At 37.7% G+C, this 18,861-nt stretch overlaps 1 protein-coding gene across 1 annotated transcript; it reads left to right on the forward strand.

Moving 5' to 3' along the window:
• Positions 1-2,717: 2,717 nt before the first annotated feature.
• On the forward strand, positions 2,718-18,675 carry bbc3 (BCL2 binding component 3). The gene is made up of 4 exons (XM_072915041.1): positions 2,718-2,995; positions 4,406-4,640; positions 11,984-12,156; positions 17,590-18,675. The coding sequence occupies exons 2-4, from the start codon at positions 4,430-4,432 to the stop codon at positions 17,689-17,691; spliced, it is 486 nt and encodes a 161-aa protein (XP_072771142.1). The 5' UTR covers positions 2,718-2,995; positions 4,406-4,429; the 3' UTR covers positions 17,692-18,675.
• Positions 18,676-18,861: the final 186 nt, after the last annotated feature.

An 18,861-nucleotide genomic window follows, 5' to 3' on the forward strand; every position in this document is an offset into this window, starting at 1 on the left:
TTGTCAGTCAGAGAAACCTGACACCAGAGGCTGACTCATTGTTGCTTTACTCCTGCTGCATGTGTCAAAGCCAAGCGGGGGGAGGGGAGGAGAAGGGCCGCATGTGATGAGCAGTGTTTGTTGTGGGTGAGGCAGCAAAGTAGCACATGGAGGAAATGAACTGTTAAAATGCAAATCAAGGAGGTCTGCATGATGTCATCTTGCAGGCCTAAAGTAAAGAGACGGTAGTGAACGTAACACAACAGTGTGAGTAAACACAAGTAAAGTGTGTCCCCAAAGCCACTCTGGAAAAAAAGAGGGTCTGAATGGAGGCATCAGTGTGAGACATGGCAGCTGTGTATCAGGGAGCATGTCAGCACTTGTTTTGGAGGATGGACAGGACAGGAAGCCCATTCAAATACCCTACCACAATAAAAGCATTTATTTTGGGAGACTGTCATCAAGAAACATATTACAGAAATACATATTTTCTAAACTATAGCTCAAATGCTAAGATGATGTTTTTTTGTTTTGTTCAAAATGTATCAAATAGCTAAACCCTAAATTATTTCCACAGAGGGCAAATCAAAGAATGACTGGCCACGTTAATATTTTTCTTTAATATTTCCGCATTTTTATGTACATTGAGACAGTAGCATTATAATATGTATTTATGTATTCATTCACTTATTTGTATTGTATTTATTTGTGTTACTAATGTGTAAGAAATGGAAAAGGGATATGATTGAACTTTGCTTCCTCTTACTCCTTTTCGGACATCCATCCATTTCCTACCGCTTGTCCCTTTTGGGGCCGCGGGGGGTGCTGGAGCCTATCTCAGCTGCATTCGGGCGGAAGCCTGGGTACACCCTGGACAAGTCGCCACATCATCGCAGGGCCTACACAGACAGACAGACAACATTCACACTCACATTCACACACTAGGGCCAATTTAGTGTTGTCAATCAACCTATCCCCAGGTGCATGTTTTTGGAGGTGGGAGGAAGCCGGAGTACCAGGAGGGAACCCACGCAGTCACGGGGAGAACATGCAAACTCCACACAGAAAGATCCCGAGCTTGAACTCAGGACTATTTAGGACCTTCGTATTGTGAGGCACATGCACTAACCCCTGTACCACCGTGCTGCTCTGGCCAGGTTAATATTTTTCTTTAACATTTCCGCTTTTTTATGTACATCGAGACAGTGGCATTATAATATCTATTTATGTATTCATTCACTTGTTTATGTATTGTATTTATTTGTGTTACTAATGTGTAAGAAATTGATGTGAAAATGGAAAAGGGATATGATTGAATCAACTTTGCTTCCTCTTACTCAGGGCCGGCCCGTGGCATAGGCCGTATAGGCAAATGCTAAGGGCGCCGTCCATCAGGGGGGCGCCACGCCAGTGCCACAAATGTTGGAGAAAAAAAAAAAAAAAGTTGGTACTATTATTTCTAAATACAAAAAATAATCCCACGTTAATTAAAATGCAAAGTTTTAAATAGAAATATTATTTGTTACAACATTACGCCCCCCCCCTCCCTTCCCGTATCATGACTCTTTTTGGACGTCACCACATCAAAAAATCAACACAAGATGTCAAAACGGCCAAAACTGTCAGGTGCCCAGGGAAGAAAAAAGAGAAAAGAAGAGGAGGAGAAACGAGAAAAAGACAAGAGGTAGCAGGTAGGTAACGTTAGCCTACATGAAATTATTTGTCTGTTAACAGAATGTGATAGTAACCTGGCTTTTTAGCATTAAGCTAATGTTACATGATTCGGCAATTGCTAATCAATAAATAGCTAGTTCTGTTTTAACGTCGGGTTAATATTGTGGAGGGGGCTAAATTGTTATGGAAAATAATAATGTAACGTTAGGTAATTACAGTACTCCCACCTTACATTCCTCAGGGACATTTGTATTAGATCTTTTAAGCAGGTGTTTTTGTTTACATTGTTATTGCCTTCTGGTTAGCTAATGTTTGCCCTGCAGGTAATAGTCACTTTTCCACCCCTTTATATATTAGGTATAGTTGTAAGCCTAGTTGTTAAAGTGCACATCATTAATGTAAATTAAGCAATATGTGTGTAAAAAATATTGTATTTCATATATTCATTTTTTATTTTTTGCATTCATTTATTTATTCATATTTTTTTTTTATCTTGTTAACTATTCTGATTGTTAATTTGCTTTCTTTAAGTAAAAAAAAAGGTCAAAGACAAAGCTATTCGGTTTCTTGTGAGTATATACACTTCACTGCCGATGTGGGGGGGCGCCACCTAAAATCTTGCCTAGGGCGCCAGATTGGTTAGGGCCGGGCCTGCTCTTACTCCTTTTCGGACATGTTGTAATGAGTAATTGGAAATATGTGATGCCATATTGTAATTGTAATGTTCGAAATGGATCAAAACCACAACCATAACTATATTTCATATTATTAATCAGTTATAAATGGACAATACCCCACCACAATTTGTATTTGTATTAACTATCACTCACGATTATCATGTATAGGTAAACAAACTGAATTTATCCAAGGCACTTTGTTGTAGTAATTACAATAGAAAATAATAATATAAGATAATATAATTCAATATAAACTAGAAAGTAATTTATTTGTTTTGCGCATGAAACTATCGATTCAGTTTGGACTCTTCCTTTGAAAGTCCAAACCGGATGTGAACATGACTTTTCCGGTCGTTTAGGAAGCTATATAAAGCACTCTGCCCTCTTTTCGGCAGAGAAAACAAGTAGAAAGCGCGGATTCATCTCGCGGTTTAAGATAATATGGCGTAAGCGTCGGTAGCTAGCTAGCGCAGATGGACTAATTTGGGAATAACAAGCCAGGAAACAGTCGTCGAGACAATCTTAGCGGGGACATTTGACGTGAAATGACACTTTTGGTCGACCGCTTGACACTTTTCGGCACATTGGAGCGCCTCTGATGTCCACCGGTTGCCGCCGTTCTCCATCGGGCAGAAGCACTCAGCACTCATCCCAACACGCTCGCAGTAAGTCACGTCAAAATGAATATATGCTATTATAATTCTAGTGAATCGTTTAAAATGGTAATTATTATGCTACCTAACACTCAATTTTATTTTTTTTATTTTTTTTTGCTTTAGCGTGCATGTATTTTCACCTCCAGCCAAGATAAACGCTTGTTTTTACTCTTAATAATCACCGAAAGATTATGTTAACTCGACTAAAATTAAAATCTTAATAAAATAGTCCATGCGCCCTGCTTGGGGGTTTGTTTACAAACACGAGAGTGACGTCTTCGAGGGCTCATTGCTGCCTCCTGGCGGCCAACGGTAGAATTTGGGTCAGCATGGAAGAAATATATATATTTTTTTTAACCCTTGTGTGGTGTTCGGGTCTGTGGGACCCGTTTTCATTTTTTTATCAAAAGAAAAATGACACAAATAATTAATTTTTCAAACTGAGACTCACTGACTTTGGCTCATTTTCTGTGAAGAACATATATCAGAATACATATTTAATGACCACACCCCATACATTTCTATTACATATAAGATGTCCGGGTCCACTGGACCCGGGGCTAATAGAAGTGTGGAAATTGATGTTCTGTGTACCACATGCAGCCACACACACACACACACACACACACACACACACACACACACACAGCAGGCCTAGACAGGAGGAGGACAGAGTGTAGGTACACAGAACATAAGAGGGTCAAATGTGCGAGAAAATGAGAGCAGACAGTGTTGCAACCTTGTGTGGGAACCGCAGGTGCAGAAACACAAAAGAAGAATCCCCGTGGGTTGCAGAAACTGGCAGAGAATTTTTACGTGCAACGTTCATATTGTTGTTACTCAGCCAGCGTTTGTGGGTCTGATGGACCCGTTGCATTTTGTGGCTTTTAATGCCTCACAATCAAACACTTATGTTAAAATACTGAACATATGTTTATTGGAATAAGGTAAACATATGTTCAGTATTTTAACATAAAACACTTATGTTAAAATACTGAACATATGTTTATTGAAATAAGGTAAACATATGTTCAGTATTTTAACATAAAACACTTATGTTAAAATACTGAACATATGTTTATTGGAATAAGGTAAACATCTGTTCAGTATTTTAACATAAAAGTGTTTGATTGTGAGGCATTAAAAGCCACAAAATGCAACGGGTTGATCAGACCCACAAACGCTGGCTGAGTACCAACAATATGAACATTACACAAGGGTTAATCAATCTTTTGTATCACATTGTTCTTAAAATGTTTGATGTCTAAAATATCCGTGTGTATATTTGCATTATCAAAACAATACTATTCTTGACTTAATGTAAATGTTGGCTGAAATTCAGTGTGTGTTATTGGCATTTGACCCCTTATCAGTGCTGGTGACATTGTCAGTGATACGTATGTGTTTGTGCATATCCAGGGTCTTCCAGGTTTTTCCACTGAGATGGCGCGTGCAGAGACCATGGAGAGTGTCTGCGAAGCTGCCGCAGGCGCTGCCGGCGGCCCTTTGCCACAATACCAGCACGGCTCCTGTCACCGAGTGGAGCTCCCTGGCTCCATCCCTGCTTGGTCAAGCATGCACCACCTTGGCAGTCCCGGCGGCCCTGCACCTCAGACGTCATCGGAGCAGCCAGTGAGCAGAGCCGCGCAGTCTGGTAAGATGAAGTGTTTTTTTTTTTGTTTTTTTTAACCCATCACACCTGAAATGTTAGTCCTCATGTGATGTGTGAGTCACAGGCAGAACAAAAGAGGTGCATTGACATCTCACCGACCAATCAGAACGCGTCTTTGTTGCCCCAGGTAGACAAGGTGATGCTACTTTGGTTAAATCTGGTTAGTGCTTAGAATCACCTTTTAACCTACTCAGTGGCCTAGTGGTTAGAGTGTCCGCCCTGAGATCGGTAGGTTGTGAGTTCAAACCCCGGCGGAGTCATACCAAAGACTATAAAAATGGGAGCCATTACCTCCCTGCTTGGCACTCAGCATCAAGGGTTGGAATTGGGGGTTAAATCACCAAAAATGATTCCCGGGCGCGGCACCGCTGCTGCCCACTGCTCCCCTCACCTCCCAGGGGGTGAACAAGGGGATGGGTCAAATGCAGAGGACAAATTTTGGCACACCTAGTGTGTGGTACTTTAACTTTTAGGAATTTGATTTGGTAGACTGCTCTCTTTGTTCAGTGCAAACAAATATTAACGATGAAGTGAAAATATAACAGGCTAATAAATGATAGAGCAAAAATATTCTCATCTCCGCTGCGCACTGTGCAGACATTTTAATCGAAGAGGTCATCTCGGTTTTCTTGGTGTGGTTTTGTTGACCGGAGCGTTAATGCATAAAGCATGGAGAAATCCCCAAAAATGTAAAAGTAAAAATACGCATTTTGAGTCGCAGACGCAGTCTCTCTCCTGCATGTTTGCATGGGCGAGAGCACTGGAAAAAAAAAAAAATTCTAATAATTCAGATCACCGTCCGATCAGACTTTATTTGTGAAGTGAATTATATTTATATAGCGCTTTTCTCTAGTGACTCAAAGCGCTTTACATTTGTATCTGTGTCACGTTCCAACTGTGTGTGTGCTGCATTTCGGCCAATTTGGTAAAAGTTACGCTTCTGTTAGTCCTCCTAATGCAATGAGGAGGAGCCGACAGTTTGATGCTGGAATGCAGCGGTGGGCGGGAGGTCGCCTTGATGACGTGGGATGACGTCAAAAAGTGCTCCGACCGGTTTGGGCAGCAAAGTGTGGCGATAAAAACAACACGTGCTTTCAATTTTTTTGGTGTTTGGTGTTTGATTTTTTTTTTTTTTTTTTTTAACAGTACAAAAAAATATATTTACAAAAGTATTAGCAAGGGGGAGAAAAAAAATATGACTACAAAAGACAATAACTGTTTTTTTCACAGTTAATTTATTGCTATTTTATTTTTGTAAATGTAATATTTTTAAATGTATTTATTTTTGCCAGCCCTTAGCAGCATAAGGCTAAATAACGTGACAAACTCTTATTCAAGCAAGCATATGTCATCAAATAAAATTTACTTATTGAACGCTTTGCACTTACATTTTTTTATGGTGCTTGTTTTTGTTGACTGTATTCAAAATATATTAAAGAATCAGCAGAGCAGAAAAAACATTTTGATATGACTATAAAAGACAGCCAATGTTTTTTTTTCAGTTAATTGCTTTTTTATTTGGTAAAATGTAATAATGTTTCTGCCTGACAGCCTTTAGCGGCATAAGGCTAAATAATGTGACAAGCTCTTATTTAAGCAAGCAAATGTCTTATTAAATGGTGCTTTAAGCTTCTTTGCAGCTTAAAGTTTTTTTGGTGCTTGATTTTTATTTGTTTCTAAATCGTATTAAAAAATATATATATATATATCGGCAAATGAGAAACAAAATATATAATTATAATAATCATATAATGTCCCTTTAGGGGCTCTGTAATGTCGCAGTTAATCTATTGCTTTTTTATTTTTTTTAATTTAATATTATTGTTTTTAAAAATTTTTAAGGCAAAAATAATGTGACAAGCTCTTATTCAAGCAAGCATATGTCATCAAATAAAATTTACTTATTGAACGCTTTGCACTTACATTTTTTTATGGTGCTTGTTTTTGTTGACTGTATTCAAAATATATTAAAGAATCAGCAGAGCAGAAAAAACATTTTGATATGACTATAAAAGACAGCCAATGTTTTTTTTTCAGTTAATTGCTTTTTTATTTGGTAAAATGTAATAATTTTTCTGCCTGACAGCCTTTAGCGGCATAAGGCTAAATAATGTGACAAGCTCTTATTTAAGCAAGCAAATGTCTTATTAAATGGTGCTTTAAGCTTCTTTGCAGCTTAAAGTTTTTTTGGTGCTTGATTTTTATTTGTTTCTAAATCGTATTAAAAAATATATATATATATATATATCGGCAAATGAGAAACAAAATATATAATTATAATAACCATATAATGTCCCTTTAGGGGCTCTGTAATGTCGCAGTTAATTTATTGCTTTTTTATTTTTTTTAATTTAATATTATTGTTTTAAAAAAAATTTAAGGCAAAAATAATGTGACAAGCTCTTATTTAAGCAAGCAAATATAATCAAATAAAATAAAATGTAGTGACAACATTTTGCAGCTTAAAGTTATTTTGGTGCTTGTTTTTTGGTAAAAAATTTTTTTATCAGGAAATGACAAAAAAATATATAATATTACTATAAAAGACAAAAAATGTTTTTTTACAGTTAGTTTATTGCTTTTTTTATTTGGTAAAGTGTCATAAAAAAAAAAAAGCCTAACCACCTATAGTGATGTAAATAAGGCTAAATAATGTGACAAGCTCTTCTTTAAGCAAGAAAATGTCATCAAGTAAAATGTAGTTATTGAACGCTTTGCAGTTTCAAGTCATGATGAATGGAAACGTGAGTAAATATAGTAAAGTTGTAAGAGGAGGAAATATTGAAGCCTCCTCTTCCTCCTCCCTCCCACTGCTGAGGGTCAGCAGGCAGACATGTTCAGACATGTCCTCTACCAGCTGCACTTCCTGCTGCTGCCTCTATGACAAAAATAGTGCCATTAATATTCCTGTTTCAAGATCAAATGCATGATAAAATCAAATAAAACAAATATATAAATGTATAAATAGACATCTAACTGGAAAAAAATAACATATAACAGTTAACCAATAGGAAATAAGAGAGATAAATAAAGTTTTTCCAGCCAATCCGAATGTCCGCTCCGCCCTCCTGCGTCCAATCAGTGCGCAGCGCTTTGCCCCACTTGCCAATCATGGCGAGACAGTGAGCCGTCCCCTAGTTACCTTGGCAACAAGCCAGGCCTTTCCCATGTGTTTGTTGTTTTTCCGCACTCTGTCTAGTCACTTTTTTTTGGGGTGGGGGGTAGATGGCTTCTAATCCTCCCCTGCAAAGCCGCCTGTTGCCAAGGACGACCTTTTTCCGCGGCAACCGGGGACTTGTATTGGCCGTCTATGGCAGGGGTGTCCAAACTTTTGCCGCTGAGGGCCGCACACTTAAAAAAATAAAAGCATGCAGTCGGCCTTTTTTTGATATTTTTCATGTTCAAAAACCAATACAATATATACATTGTTTTACCTTTTAAGGCTCCCCTCAAGTTTGGTACCGGGGTCCCGAAAGGGTCTCAGTCATAAAAATAAGTCCTATAATAAAACAATTTCCCCAAAGTTTAAATCTATAGATCAGGGATTCTCAAACTGTGGTACGTGTACCACTAGTGGTAATTGGGCTCCATCTAGTGGTACGCCAAAGAATGACTTGAATAAAATACAGTATTTTATTCTCCTACATTGAAACTGATTTGTAATGTTAAAGTAGCCAAAAATGATGAATATACTTGTTGAATATACATGTTTTTATAACTTTTTTTAATGACTACTTAGGCCTCCTACGTTACTGTATTTGATGTCGGTCATTGTGGTGGTACTTGGAGAGCCAAGTGTTTACTGAGGTGGTACTCTGTGAAAAATGTTTGAGAACCACTGGTCTAGATTTTTGATCTTTTATGCCGTTTTTTATACATTTTTTAAATGCAATATTTTCACCCAAAACAATTTCAAAGTGTAATATTTGATGTGAAGTACACTAATTTAGCCTTGAATAGGTCAATAATTCATAAAAACATTGATTTTGATTTTTTTTTTTTTTTTTTTTTTTTTTTTTTTAGCAATGAAGGCGTAAAAAAAAAATCCCACAAAATTACATTTTTTTTTTACTTTCAACGCTTAAATCAATAGATCAACTTTAGAGCTATCTGTCGATTTTAAGTTACCGTATTTTTCGGAGTATAAGTCGCACCGGAGTATAAGTCGCACCTGCCGAAAATGCATAATAAAAAAGGAAAAAAACATATATAAGTCGCACTGGAGCCAAATTCTGGATAAAAAACTGCGACTTATAGTCCGAAAAATACGGTACTTGGTAATGTTTTTTGTCGTTTTTTTATGTCCTTTTTGTCATAGAAAACTTTCTTTTTATCTGGCAAATGCACAAAATATGCAATATTTTCCCCAAAACTTATTTTAAAGTTGAAATCTTTAATGTGAAGTAACTAGGGCCTTGAATAGGTTAATAATTCATAACAACATTGATTTTGATTCATTATTTTTTTGTCATTATTTTTTTAGCGTAAAAAAAAATCCCACAAAAATTAATAAATTATACGTTATTTAAAAAAAAAATTACTTTCAACGCTTAAATCTGTAGATCAACTTTAGAGCTATCTGTCGATTTTAAGTTACTTGGTAATGTTTTTTGTCTGTTTTTTTTATGCCCTTTTTGTCATAGAAAACTTTGTTTTTGTCTGGCAAATTCACAAAATATGCAATATTTTCCCCAAAACTTATCTCAAAGTTGAAATCTTTAATGTGAAGTAACTGGAGCCTTGAACAGGTCAATAATTCATAACAACATTGATTTTGATTCATTATTTTTTTGTCATTATTTTTTTAGCGTTAAAAAAATCCCACAAAAATTAATAAATTATACGTTATTTAAAAAAAAAAAATTACTTTCAACGCTTAAATCTCTAGATCAACTTTAGAGCTATCTGTTGATTTTAAATGATTTGGTAATGTTTTTTGTCTGTTTTTTTATGCCCTTTTTGTCATAGAAAACTTTGTTTTTATCTGGCAAATGCACAAAATATGCAATAATATCCCCAAAACTTATTTCAAAGTTGAAATCTTTAATGTGAAGTAACTAGAGCCTTGAACAGGTCAATAATTCATAACAACATTGATTTTGATTCATTATTTTTTTGTCATTATTTTTTTAGCGTTAAAAAAATCCCACAAAAATTAATAAATTATACGTTATTTAAAAAAAATGTTTACTTTCAACGCTTAAATCTCTAGATCAACTTTAGAGCTATCTGTCGATTTTAAGTTACTTGTAATGTTTTTTGTCTGTTTTTTTATGCCCTTTTTGTCATAGAAAACTTTGTTTTTATCTGGCAAATGCACAAAATATGCAATATTTTCCCCAAAACTTATTTCAAAGTTGAAATCTTTAATGTGAAGTAACTGGGGCCTTGAATAGGTCAATAATTCATAACAACATGGATTTTGATTCATTATTTTTTTGTCATTATTTTTTTAGCGTAAAAAAAAATCTCACAAAAATTAATAAATTATACGTTATTTTTTTTTAAACATTTTGCAATGACAGCGTAAAAAAAATTCCCACAAAAATTAATAAGTTATACGTTATTTTAAATTTTCTTTTACTTTCAACGCTTAAATCTCTAGATCAACTTTAGAGCTATTTGTCGATTTTAAGTTACTTGGTAATGTTTTTTGGCTGTTTTTTTATGCCCTTTTTGTCATAGAAAACTTTGTTTTTATCTGGCAAATGCACAAAATATGCAATATTTTCCCCAAAACTTATTTCAAATTTGAAATCTTTAATGTGAAGTAACTTGGGCCTTGAATAGGTAAATAATTCATAACAACATTGATTTTGATTCATTATTGTTTTTTTTTGCAATGACAGCGTAAAAAAAATCCCACAAAAATTAATAAGTTATACGTTATTTTAAAAATGTTTTTACTTTCAACGCTTAAATTTCTAGATCAACTTTAGAGCTATCTGTCGATTTTAAGTTACTTGTAATGTTTTTTGTCTGTTTTTTTTATGCCCTTTTTGTCATAGAAAACTTTGTTTTTATCTGGCAAATGCACAAAATATGCAATATTTTCCCCAAAACTTATTTCAAAGTTGAAATCTTTAATGTAAAGTAACTGGGGCCTTGAATAGGTCAATAATTCATAACAACATGGATTTTGATTCATTATTTTTTTGTCATTATTTTTTTAGCGTAAAAAAAAATCCCACAAAAATTAATAAATTATATGTTATTTTTTAAAAACATTTTGAAATGACAGCGTAAAAAAAATTCCCACAAAAATTAATAAGTTATACGTTATTTTTAAATGTTCTTTTACTTTCAACGCTTAACTCTCCAGATCAACTTTAGAGCTATCTGTCGATTTTGAATTACTTGGTAATGTTTTTTGTCTGTTTTTTTATGCCCTTTTTGTCATAGAAAACTTTGTTTTTATCTGGCAAATGCACAAAATATGCAATATTTTCCCCAAAACTTATTTCAAAGTTGAAATCTTTAATGTGAAGTAACTTGGGCCTTGAATAGGTCAATAATTCATAACAACATTGATTTTGATTCATTATTTTTATTTTTTTTGCAATGACAGCGTAAAAAAAATCCCACAAAAATTAATAAGTTATTTGTTATTTTAAATTTTTTTTTACTTTCAACGCTTAAATTTCTAGATCAACTTTAGAGCTATCTGTCGATTTTAAGTTGCTTGTAATGTTTTTTGTCTGGTTATTTTTATGCCCTTTTTGTCATAGAAAACTTTGTTTTTGTCTGGCAAATGCACAAAATATGCAATATTTTCCCCAAAACTTATCTCAAAGTTGAAATCTTTAATGTGAAGTAACTGGAGCCTTGAACAGGTCAATAATTCATAACAACATTGATTTTGATTCATTATCGTTTTTTGAGCAATGTCAGTTTAAAAGAAAAAAAAAGAAGTCTGTTATTAGAGTCAACATTGAAACTTTTTCTCGTTACCTGTCACCTGTTTGCTCTTTTATTGCACTTTATTATTATTTTTAATTAGTATTTTGTGCCGCGGGCCGTTCAAAAATGAGCTGCGAGCCGCACTTTGGACACCTCTGGTCTATGGCGGACTCGAGGGAGAAAATAACCTGTAGTCACATGACCACTCTTTTTAATAGTGATGCTGAGGCTCGCCAACACACACACACACACACACACACACACACACACACACACACACACACAATTAAGTACACTTATTAAGAAGATTAAGTGATTACTCCCCATAGAGGAAAATAAGTGTGTGTTCATTCCGCTAGTTGTGTCTCTACTCACTCTTCGGATCACTTCCTGGTTCGTGACCCTCTGTTCGTTGGTCCTCGCAGACGAACGGCGGCCTCTCCGTGCGTTATGCAGATACAGACGCCTGCCGGACCTGCTGCCTCGGGGCGAGCACGAGTTTGGGGATCTGCTGCCGGCGCCTCAGCTGGACGTGATCTCTGTGGGCGAGCACCTGAGGACCATCGGAGACGACTTCAACGCCTCAGTGCTACGAGCGGTAAGGTTGTGTTCTGGACTGTGTGTGTGACATCATTGCATGGATGACAATGAAAGATATCTTTCTTAAATCCTGAATCGGCCAATCAATACACTGCACTGTCGACTGTAGCTCTGTCCCTTTATTGATTTATTGATTTACGTGGACCCCAACTTAAACAAGTGGAAAAACTTATTCGGGTGTTGCCATTTAGTGGTCAATTGTACGGAATATGTACTGTACTGTGCAATCTACCGTATTTTCCGCACCATAAGCCGCCCTGGGTTATAAGCCGCGCCTTCAATGAACGGCATATTTCAAAACTTTGTCCACCTATAAGCCGCCCCGTGTTATAAGCCGCATCTAACTGCGCTAAAGGAATGTCAAAAAAACAGTCAGATAGGTCAGTCAAACTTTAATAATATATTAAAAACCAGCGTGATGTGGGCGCGCATGGAGTCGTATATCAACATGGACGGAGCTGCGTGAAAAAAGCCACCCGGCCTCTTCGCGTAAACTTACCTTAACCACTCGCTCATCTTTTCTTCATCCATCCATCCTTTCGAGTTAGCTTTTATGATGACGCCGGCTGGAAAGGTCTCTTTTGGCAAGGTCTTCCTTTTGAATATCACCATGGGTGGAAGTTTCTGGCCATTAGCATGGCAAGCTAGAACCACAGTGAAGGATGCCTTCTCATTCCCTGTGGTGCGAATATTCACCGTACGTGCTCCCGTTGTATCCACAGTGCGGTTCACAGGAATATCAAAAGTCAGTGGAACCTCGTCCATGTTGATAATGTTCTCTGGCCGGATCTTTTTTTCAGCTATCTTGTTTTTACAATATGCACGGAAAGTAGCCAGCTTTTCTTGAAAGTCTTTAGGCAGTTGCTGTGAAATAGTAGTCCGTGTGCGGATGGAGAGATTGCGTCTTTTCATGAACCGGAAACCTGTCGTTTAGTAGGAGCCTTTTTGTGGTCTTTACAGATGTAAACACACAAAGGAAATGAAACGTAATATCCGCGCGCTTCTTCTTCTTCTACGCGGGCGGGTGGTTGCTTACAGTAGAAGAAGAAGCGCTTCCTGTTCTATGGGGGCGGGTGCTTACCTTGGCGGTTGCTTGCGTAGAAGAAGAAGCACTTCCTCTTCTACGGGGAAAAAAGTTGGCGGCTGTTTACCGTAGTTGCGAGACCGAAACTTTATGAAAATGAATCTTAATATTAATCCATATATAAAGCGCACCGGGTTATAAGCCGCACTGTCAGCTTTTGAGTAAATTTGTGGTTTTTAGGTGCGGCTAATAGTGCGGAAAATACGGTACTAATAAAAGTTTCAATCAATCAATCAAAGCCATTATCCTAAAAAAATGAGTTTTCCCTTCAAAATGTGCCACAGCCGACTTTTACTCACCAGTAAATAACTTATAAATAGGGATGTCCGATAATATATTATCGGCCGATAAATGCGTTAAAATGTAGTATCGGAAATTATCGGTATCGGTTTTTTTTTATTATTGGTATCGTTTTTTAAATTTTTTAATTTTTTTAAATTTTTTTATTAAATCAACATAAAAAACACAAGATACACTTACAATTAGTGCACCAACCCAAAAAAACCTCCCTCCCCCATTTACACTCATTCACACAAAAGGGTTGTTTCTTTCTGTTATTAATATTGTGGTTCCTACATTATATATCAATATATATCAATACAGTCTGCAAGGGATACAGTCCGTAAGCACACATGATTGTGCGTGCTGCTGGTCCACTAATAGTACTAACCTTTAACAGTTAATTTTACTCATTTTCATTCATTACTAGTTTCTACGTAACTGTTTTTATATTGTTTTACTTTCTTTTTTATTCAAGAAAATGTTTTTACCCTATTTTCCGCACTATAAGGCGCACCTAAAAACCACAAATTTACTCAAAAGCTGACAGTGCGGCTTATAACCCGGTGCGCTTTATATATGGATTAATATTAAGATTCATTTTCATAAAGTTTAGGTCTCGCAACTACGGTAAACAGCCGCCATCTTTTTTCCCCGTAGAAGAGGAAGCGCTTCTTCTTCTACACAAGCAACCGCCAAGGTAAGCACCCGCCCCCATAGAAGAGGAAGCGCTTCTTCTTCTACTGTAAGCAACCACCCGCCCCCGTAGAAGAAGAAGAAGCGCGCGGATATTACGTTTCATTTCCTTTGTGTGTTTACATCTGTAAAGACCACAAAATGGCTCCTACTAAGCGACAGGTTTCCGGTTCATGAAAAGACGCAATCTCTCCATCCGCACACGGACTACTATTTCACAGCAACTGCCTAAAGACTTTCAAGAAAAGCTGGCTACTTTCCGTGCATATTGTAAAAACAAGATAGCTGAAAAAAAGATCCGGCCAGAGAACATTATCAACATGGACGAGGTTCCACTGATTTTTGATATTCCTGTGAACCGCACTGTGGATACAACGGGAGCACGTACGGTGAATATTCGCACCACAGGGAATGAGAAGTCATCCTTCACTGTGGTTCTAGCTTGCCATGCTAATGGCCAGAAACTTCCACCCATGGTGATATTCAAAAGGCAGACCTTGCCAAAAGAGACCTTTCCAGCCGGCGTCATCATAAAAGCTAACTCGAAGGGATGGATGGATGAAGAAAAGATGAGCGAGTGGTTAAGGTAAGTTTACGCGAAGAGGCCGGGTGGCTTTTTTCACGCAGCTCCGTCCATGTTGATATACGACTCCATGCGCGCCCACATCACGCTGGTTTTTAATATATTATTAAAGTTTGACTGACCTATCTGACTGTTTTTTTGACATTCCTTTAGCGCAGTTAGATGCGGCTTATAACACGGGGCGGCTTATAGGTGGACAAAGTTTTGAAATATGCCGTTCATTGAAGGCGCGGTTTATAACCCAGGGCGGCTTATGGTGCGGAAAATACGGTAGTACTAACCTTTAACAGTTAATTTTACTCATTTTCATTCATTACTAGTTTCTACGTAACTGTTTTTATATTGTTTTACTTTCTTTTTTATTCAAGAAAATGTTTTTAATTTATTTATCTTATTTTCTTTTATTAATTTTTTTTTAAAGTACCTTATATTCACCATACCTGGTTGTCCAAATTAGGCATAATAACGTGTTAATTCCACGACTGTATATATCGGTTGATATCGGTATCGGTTGATATCGGTAATTAAAGAGCTGGACAATATCGGATATCGGATATTGGCAAAAAGCCATTATCGGACATCCCTAGCTAATACTTTAATATTCCGGTCACAAAATGTAAATGGAGTATTGTTTTCGGTTTTTGGGTGTTTTTTTTAGAGTGATTTAGAGTCCGAATGGATTACTCTCATTAGCAGCATTGCTAGCCACCTAGCACATGCCAATTTATTACAAATTAGAATGCAAAAAATAAATACAAATGTGTTCTTGTCCCTCATAAGGATTATGAATGACAGGCAAAATCCACCCTATCCCCCAAAAAAAGTGTAGTTCCTCTTTAACTGATCGGCTGATGACCTACCGATCTTTACTGCAACTGTGTCGTTTATCCACAGTGTGAAGCCGCTTCTAAAATACTAATCCTCACCACCAGGGTGGAAAATAAACAAACTTTCTTCCAAGTACCCTTATCTCTGGATTTATTCAAGACATTTTTTTAATTTATTTATCTTATTTTATTAATTTTTTTAAAAATTATTTTATCTCCACCATACCTGGTTGTTCAAATTACCGTATTTTCCGCACCATAAGCCGCCCTGGGTTATAAGCCGCGCCTTCAATGAACGGCATATTTCAAAACTTTGTCCACCTATAAGCCGCCCCGTGTTATAAGCCGCATCTAACTGCGCTAAAGGAATGTCAAAAAAACAGTCAGATAGGTCAGTCAAACTTTAATAATATATTAAAAACCAGCGTGATGTGGGCGCGCATGGAGTCGTATATCAACATGGACGGAGCTGCGTGAAAAAAGCCACCCGGCCTCTTCGCGTAAACTTACCTTAACCACTCGCTCATCTTTTCTTCATCCATCCATCCCTTCGAGTTAGCTTTTATGATGACGCCGGCTGGAAAGGTCTCTTTTGGCAAGGTCTTCCTTTTGAATATCACCATGGGTGGAAGTTTCTGGCCATTAGCATGGCAAGCTAGAACCACAGTGAAGGATGACTTCTCATTCCCTGTGGTGCGAATATTCACCGTACGTGCTCCCGTTGTATCCACAGTGCGGTTCACAGGAATATCAAAAGTCAGTGGAACCTCGTCCATGTTGATAATGTTCTCTGGCCGGATCTTTTTTTCAGCAATCTTGTTTTTACAATATGCACGGAAAGTAGCCAGCTTTTCTTGAAAGTCTTTAGGCGGTTGCTGTGAAATAGTAGTCCGTGTGCGGATGGAGAGATTGCGTCTTTTCATGAACCGGAAACCTGTCGCTTAGTAGGAGCCATTTTGTGGTCTTTACAGATGTAAACACACAAAGGAAATGAAACGTAATATCCGCGCGCTTCTTCTTCTTCTACGGGGGCGGGTGGTTGCTTACAGTAGAAGAAGAAGCGCTTCCTGTTCTATGGGGGCGGGTGCTTACCTTGGCGGTTGCTTGCGTAGAAGAAGAAGCGCTTCCTCTTCTACCGGGAAAAAAGATGGCGGCTGTTTACCGTAGTTGCGAGACCGAAACTTTATGAAAATGAATCTTAATATTAATCCATATATAAAGCGCACCGGGTTATAAGCCGCACTGTCAGCTTTTGAGTAAATTTGTGGTTTTTAGGTGCGGCTAATAGTGCGGAAAATACGGTAGGCATAATAATGTGTTAATTCCATGACTGCATATATCTGTTGATATCGGTATCGGTTGATATCGGTATCGGTAATTAAAGAGTTGGACAATATCGGATATCGGCAAAAAGCCATTATCGGACATCCCTACTTAAAAACGCGGCCGCCATTTTGTCTGAGCTGAACTTATGATGATGATGATGATTATTATTATTATTATAATTATAATTATTATCTCCTCTGCTGTCTTTGCACTACTTTCTTATCTCCCTGCTTCCCCTCCCCTCCTTGCACTGGATCGCGTGAGGACTTGGCTGCAGGACCTCCCCCCCCCCCCCCCCCCCCCTTCTTTCCTCACACACACACACACACACACGCACACAAACACACACACTTTAGGCACAAAAACAAAGATGACGTCATCTGGCTGTCATCAGACATGCAGTGTGTGTGTGTGTGTGTGTGTGTGTGTGTGTGTATTTTAGACCGTCTGAAGCTCACGTGCACATGGGGGCCCCACCCTCTCCTCTATTTAGCAAACCTGTGCGTCTGCCTGTAAACAACACTTACACACACACACACACACACACACACGTGATACACCAACACATTTTGGATGTTGCCCTTCTCGTCTCTTTTACTCGTTTAGGCTAACCGACTGTGACAATTGTGTCCGCAGCACGCGGCCGCCGCCCCCCGCTGGCAGGACTGGATCGACGCCTACCGAGGCTTCCTCAACCTGGCGGCACGGACCCTCAGCGCCCTCTACAGGCTGACGTAGCTCGCCCGCCGCCACCTCGACCTGGCGCTTCTTTTTTTTTCCCCAAAACCGCGCCGAGCCGTCTGCTGGTTCAGACCTCAGCCGACTCTCGCCGCCCGTGTGCTTCCCCTCCTCCCCTCCCCCCTCGACTGTGAAAGCGGACCATTTTTGTTTTGTGGAAGGTAAAGCGGTCCAAACTTGCCGGTTACCTTGGTTACGAGCCTGTTGTCTTTGTTCATCCAACATGAAAGTTTCATTTTGTCGTACGACACGTGCCTTTGTGACACACCTGTTTGTTGGCGTGTAAATATTTTTCCCGGACGATCATTCAGATCATTTCTGGAATATTCATCAACGGCTTTGGAGATGAGAAAGAAAAATAAATCCAGTGGATTTTTTTTTTTTTAGTGGTATTGGCTAAGTTGAAGAAAGAAAAAAAAAAAAAAGACATGATATAATTCCTGAAAAGTATTTCATAGTGTTTTAAAAACAGTATAAAGTCAGTTCAGTGATTGTTTTGTAGTTTGGAACAAAACTTTAATTTATTTTGTACGGTAGCCTGTTTGTAGCTTCTTCTTTTTTTTTTGTTTGTTTAATTTATTTGTTCTGGACATTCCTGCTGTGCACCATGAGCTGAGATTGTGTCGCTAATTCAAAAGCGTTGGCTTCACTGCCACCTTCCGATGCTAAATGAACTGGACATGATCAGGCACTCCAACACAGCTCCGTCGTCTACGTCGGGTTAACGTGCACTTTTTGACTTTGCTTTCTTTATTTGGTTCTTTCAGCAGCATGTTCACCGCTCCTCTTTTTTTACTCTTTGTGCATTCGGGAAGGACGTGACCACTTTGTACATTGTGCTGTCGGGCTCGATCGCGTCACTTTGTCGCGTTGGTCTTCTTGTTAGCGGCCCGTTGACGTGCAGTTGTTTTTTTTTTACTGTTGTAAAGTTTATACTCAAATTTTGTACTTTGTTCTTTTATACAATAAATTGAATAAAATAAACCAGTGTGCTGTCATCTTTTAATACATTTCCTTGAATATAATTCAGTTTTTACTTTCTTTTCTCAATAGTAATCCAGTAAAAAAATAATAACTATAAATTGTATTATTTATTTGTAAATGTAATGTTTTTTGTTTTGTTTTTAAATCACATTGATCACATTTTGGAATTTGGGTTAATCAGGACTA

This window comes from Nerophis lumbriciformis, linkage group LG17 (genome assembly GCF_033978685.3).
Source record: "Nerophis lumbriciformis linkage group LG17, RoL_Nlum_v2.1, whole genome shotgun sequence".
Taxonomy (NCBI): Eukaryota; Metazoa; Chordata; class Actinopteri; order Syngnathiformes; family Syngnathidae; genus Nerophis; species Nerophis lumbriciformis.

What these genes read in the sequence shown, in the direction of transcription:
- bbc3 (XM_072915041.1), top strand. Translation starts at nt 4,430, where the DNA reads ATGGCGCGTGCAGAGACCATGGAGAGTGTCTGCGAAGCTGCCGCAGGC. An exon ending in GAGCAGAGCCGCGCAGTCTG is followed by an intron (nt 4,641 to 11,983) that starts GTAAGATGAAGT and finishes TGGTCCTCGCAG; the next exon opens with ACGAACGGCGGCCTCTCCGT. An exon ending in ACGCCTCAGTGCTACGAGCG is followed by an intron (nt 12,157 to 17,589) that starts GTAAGGTTGTGT and finishes TTGTGTCCGCAG; the next exon opens with CACGCGGCCGCCGCCCCCCG.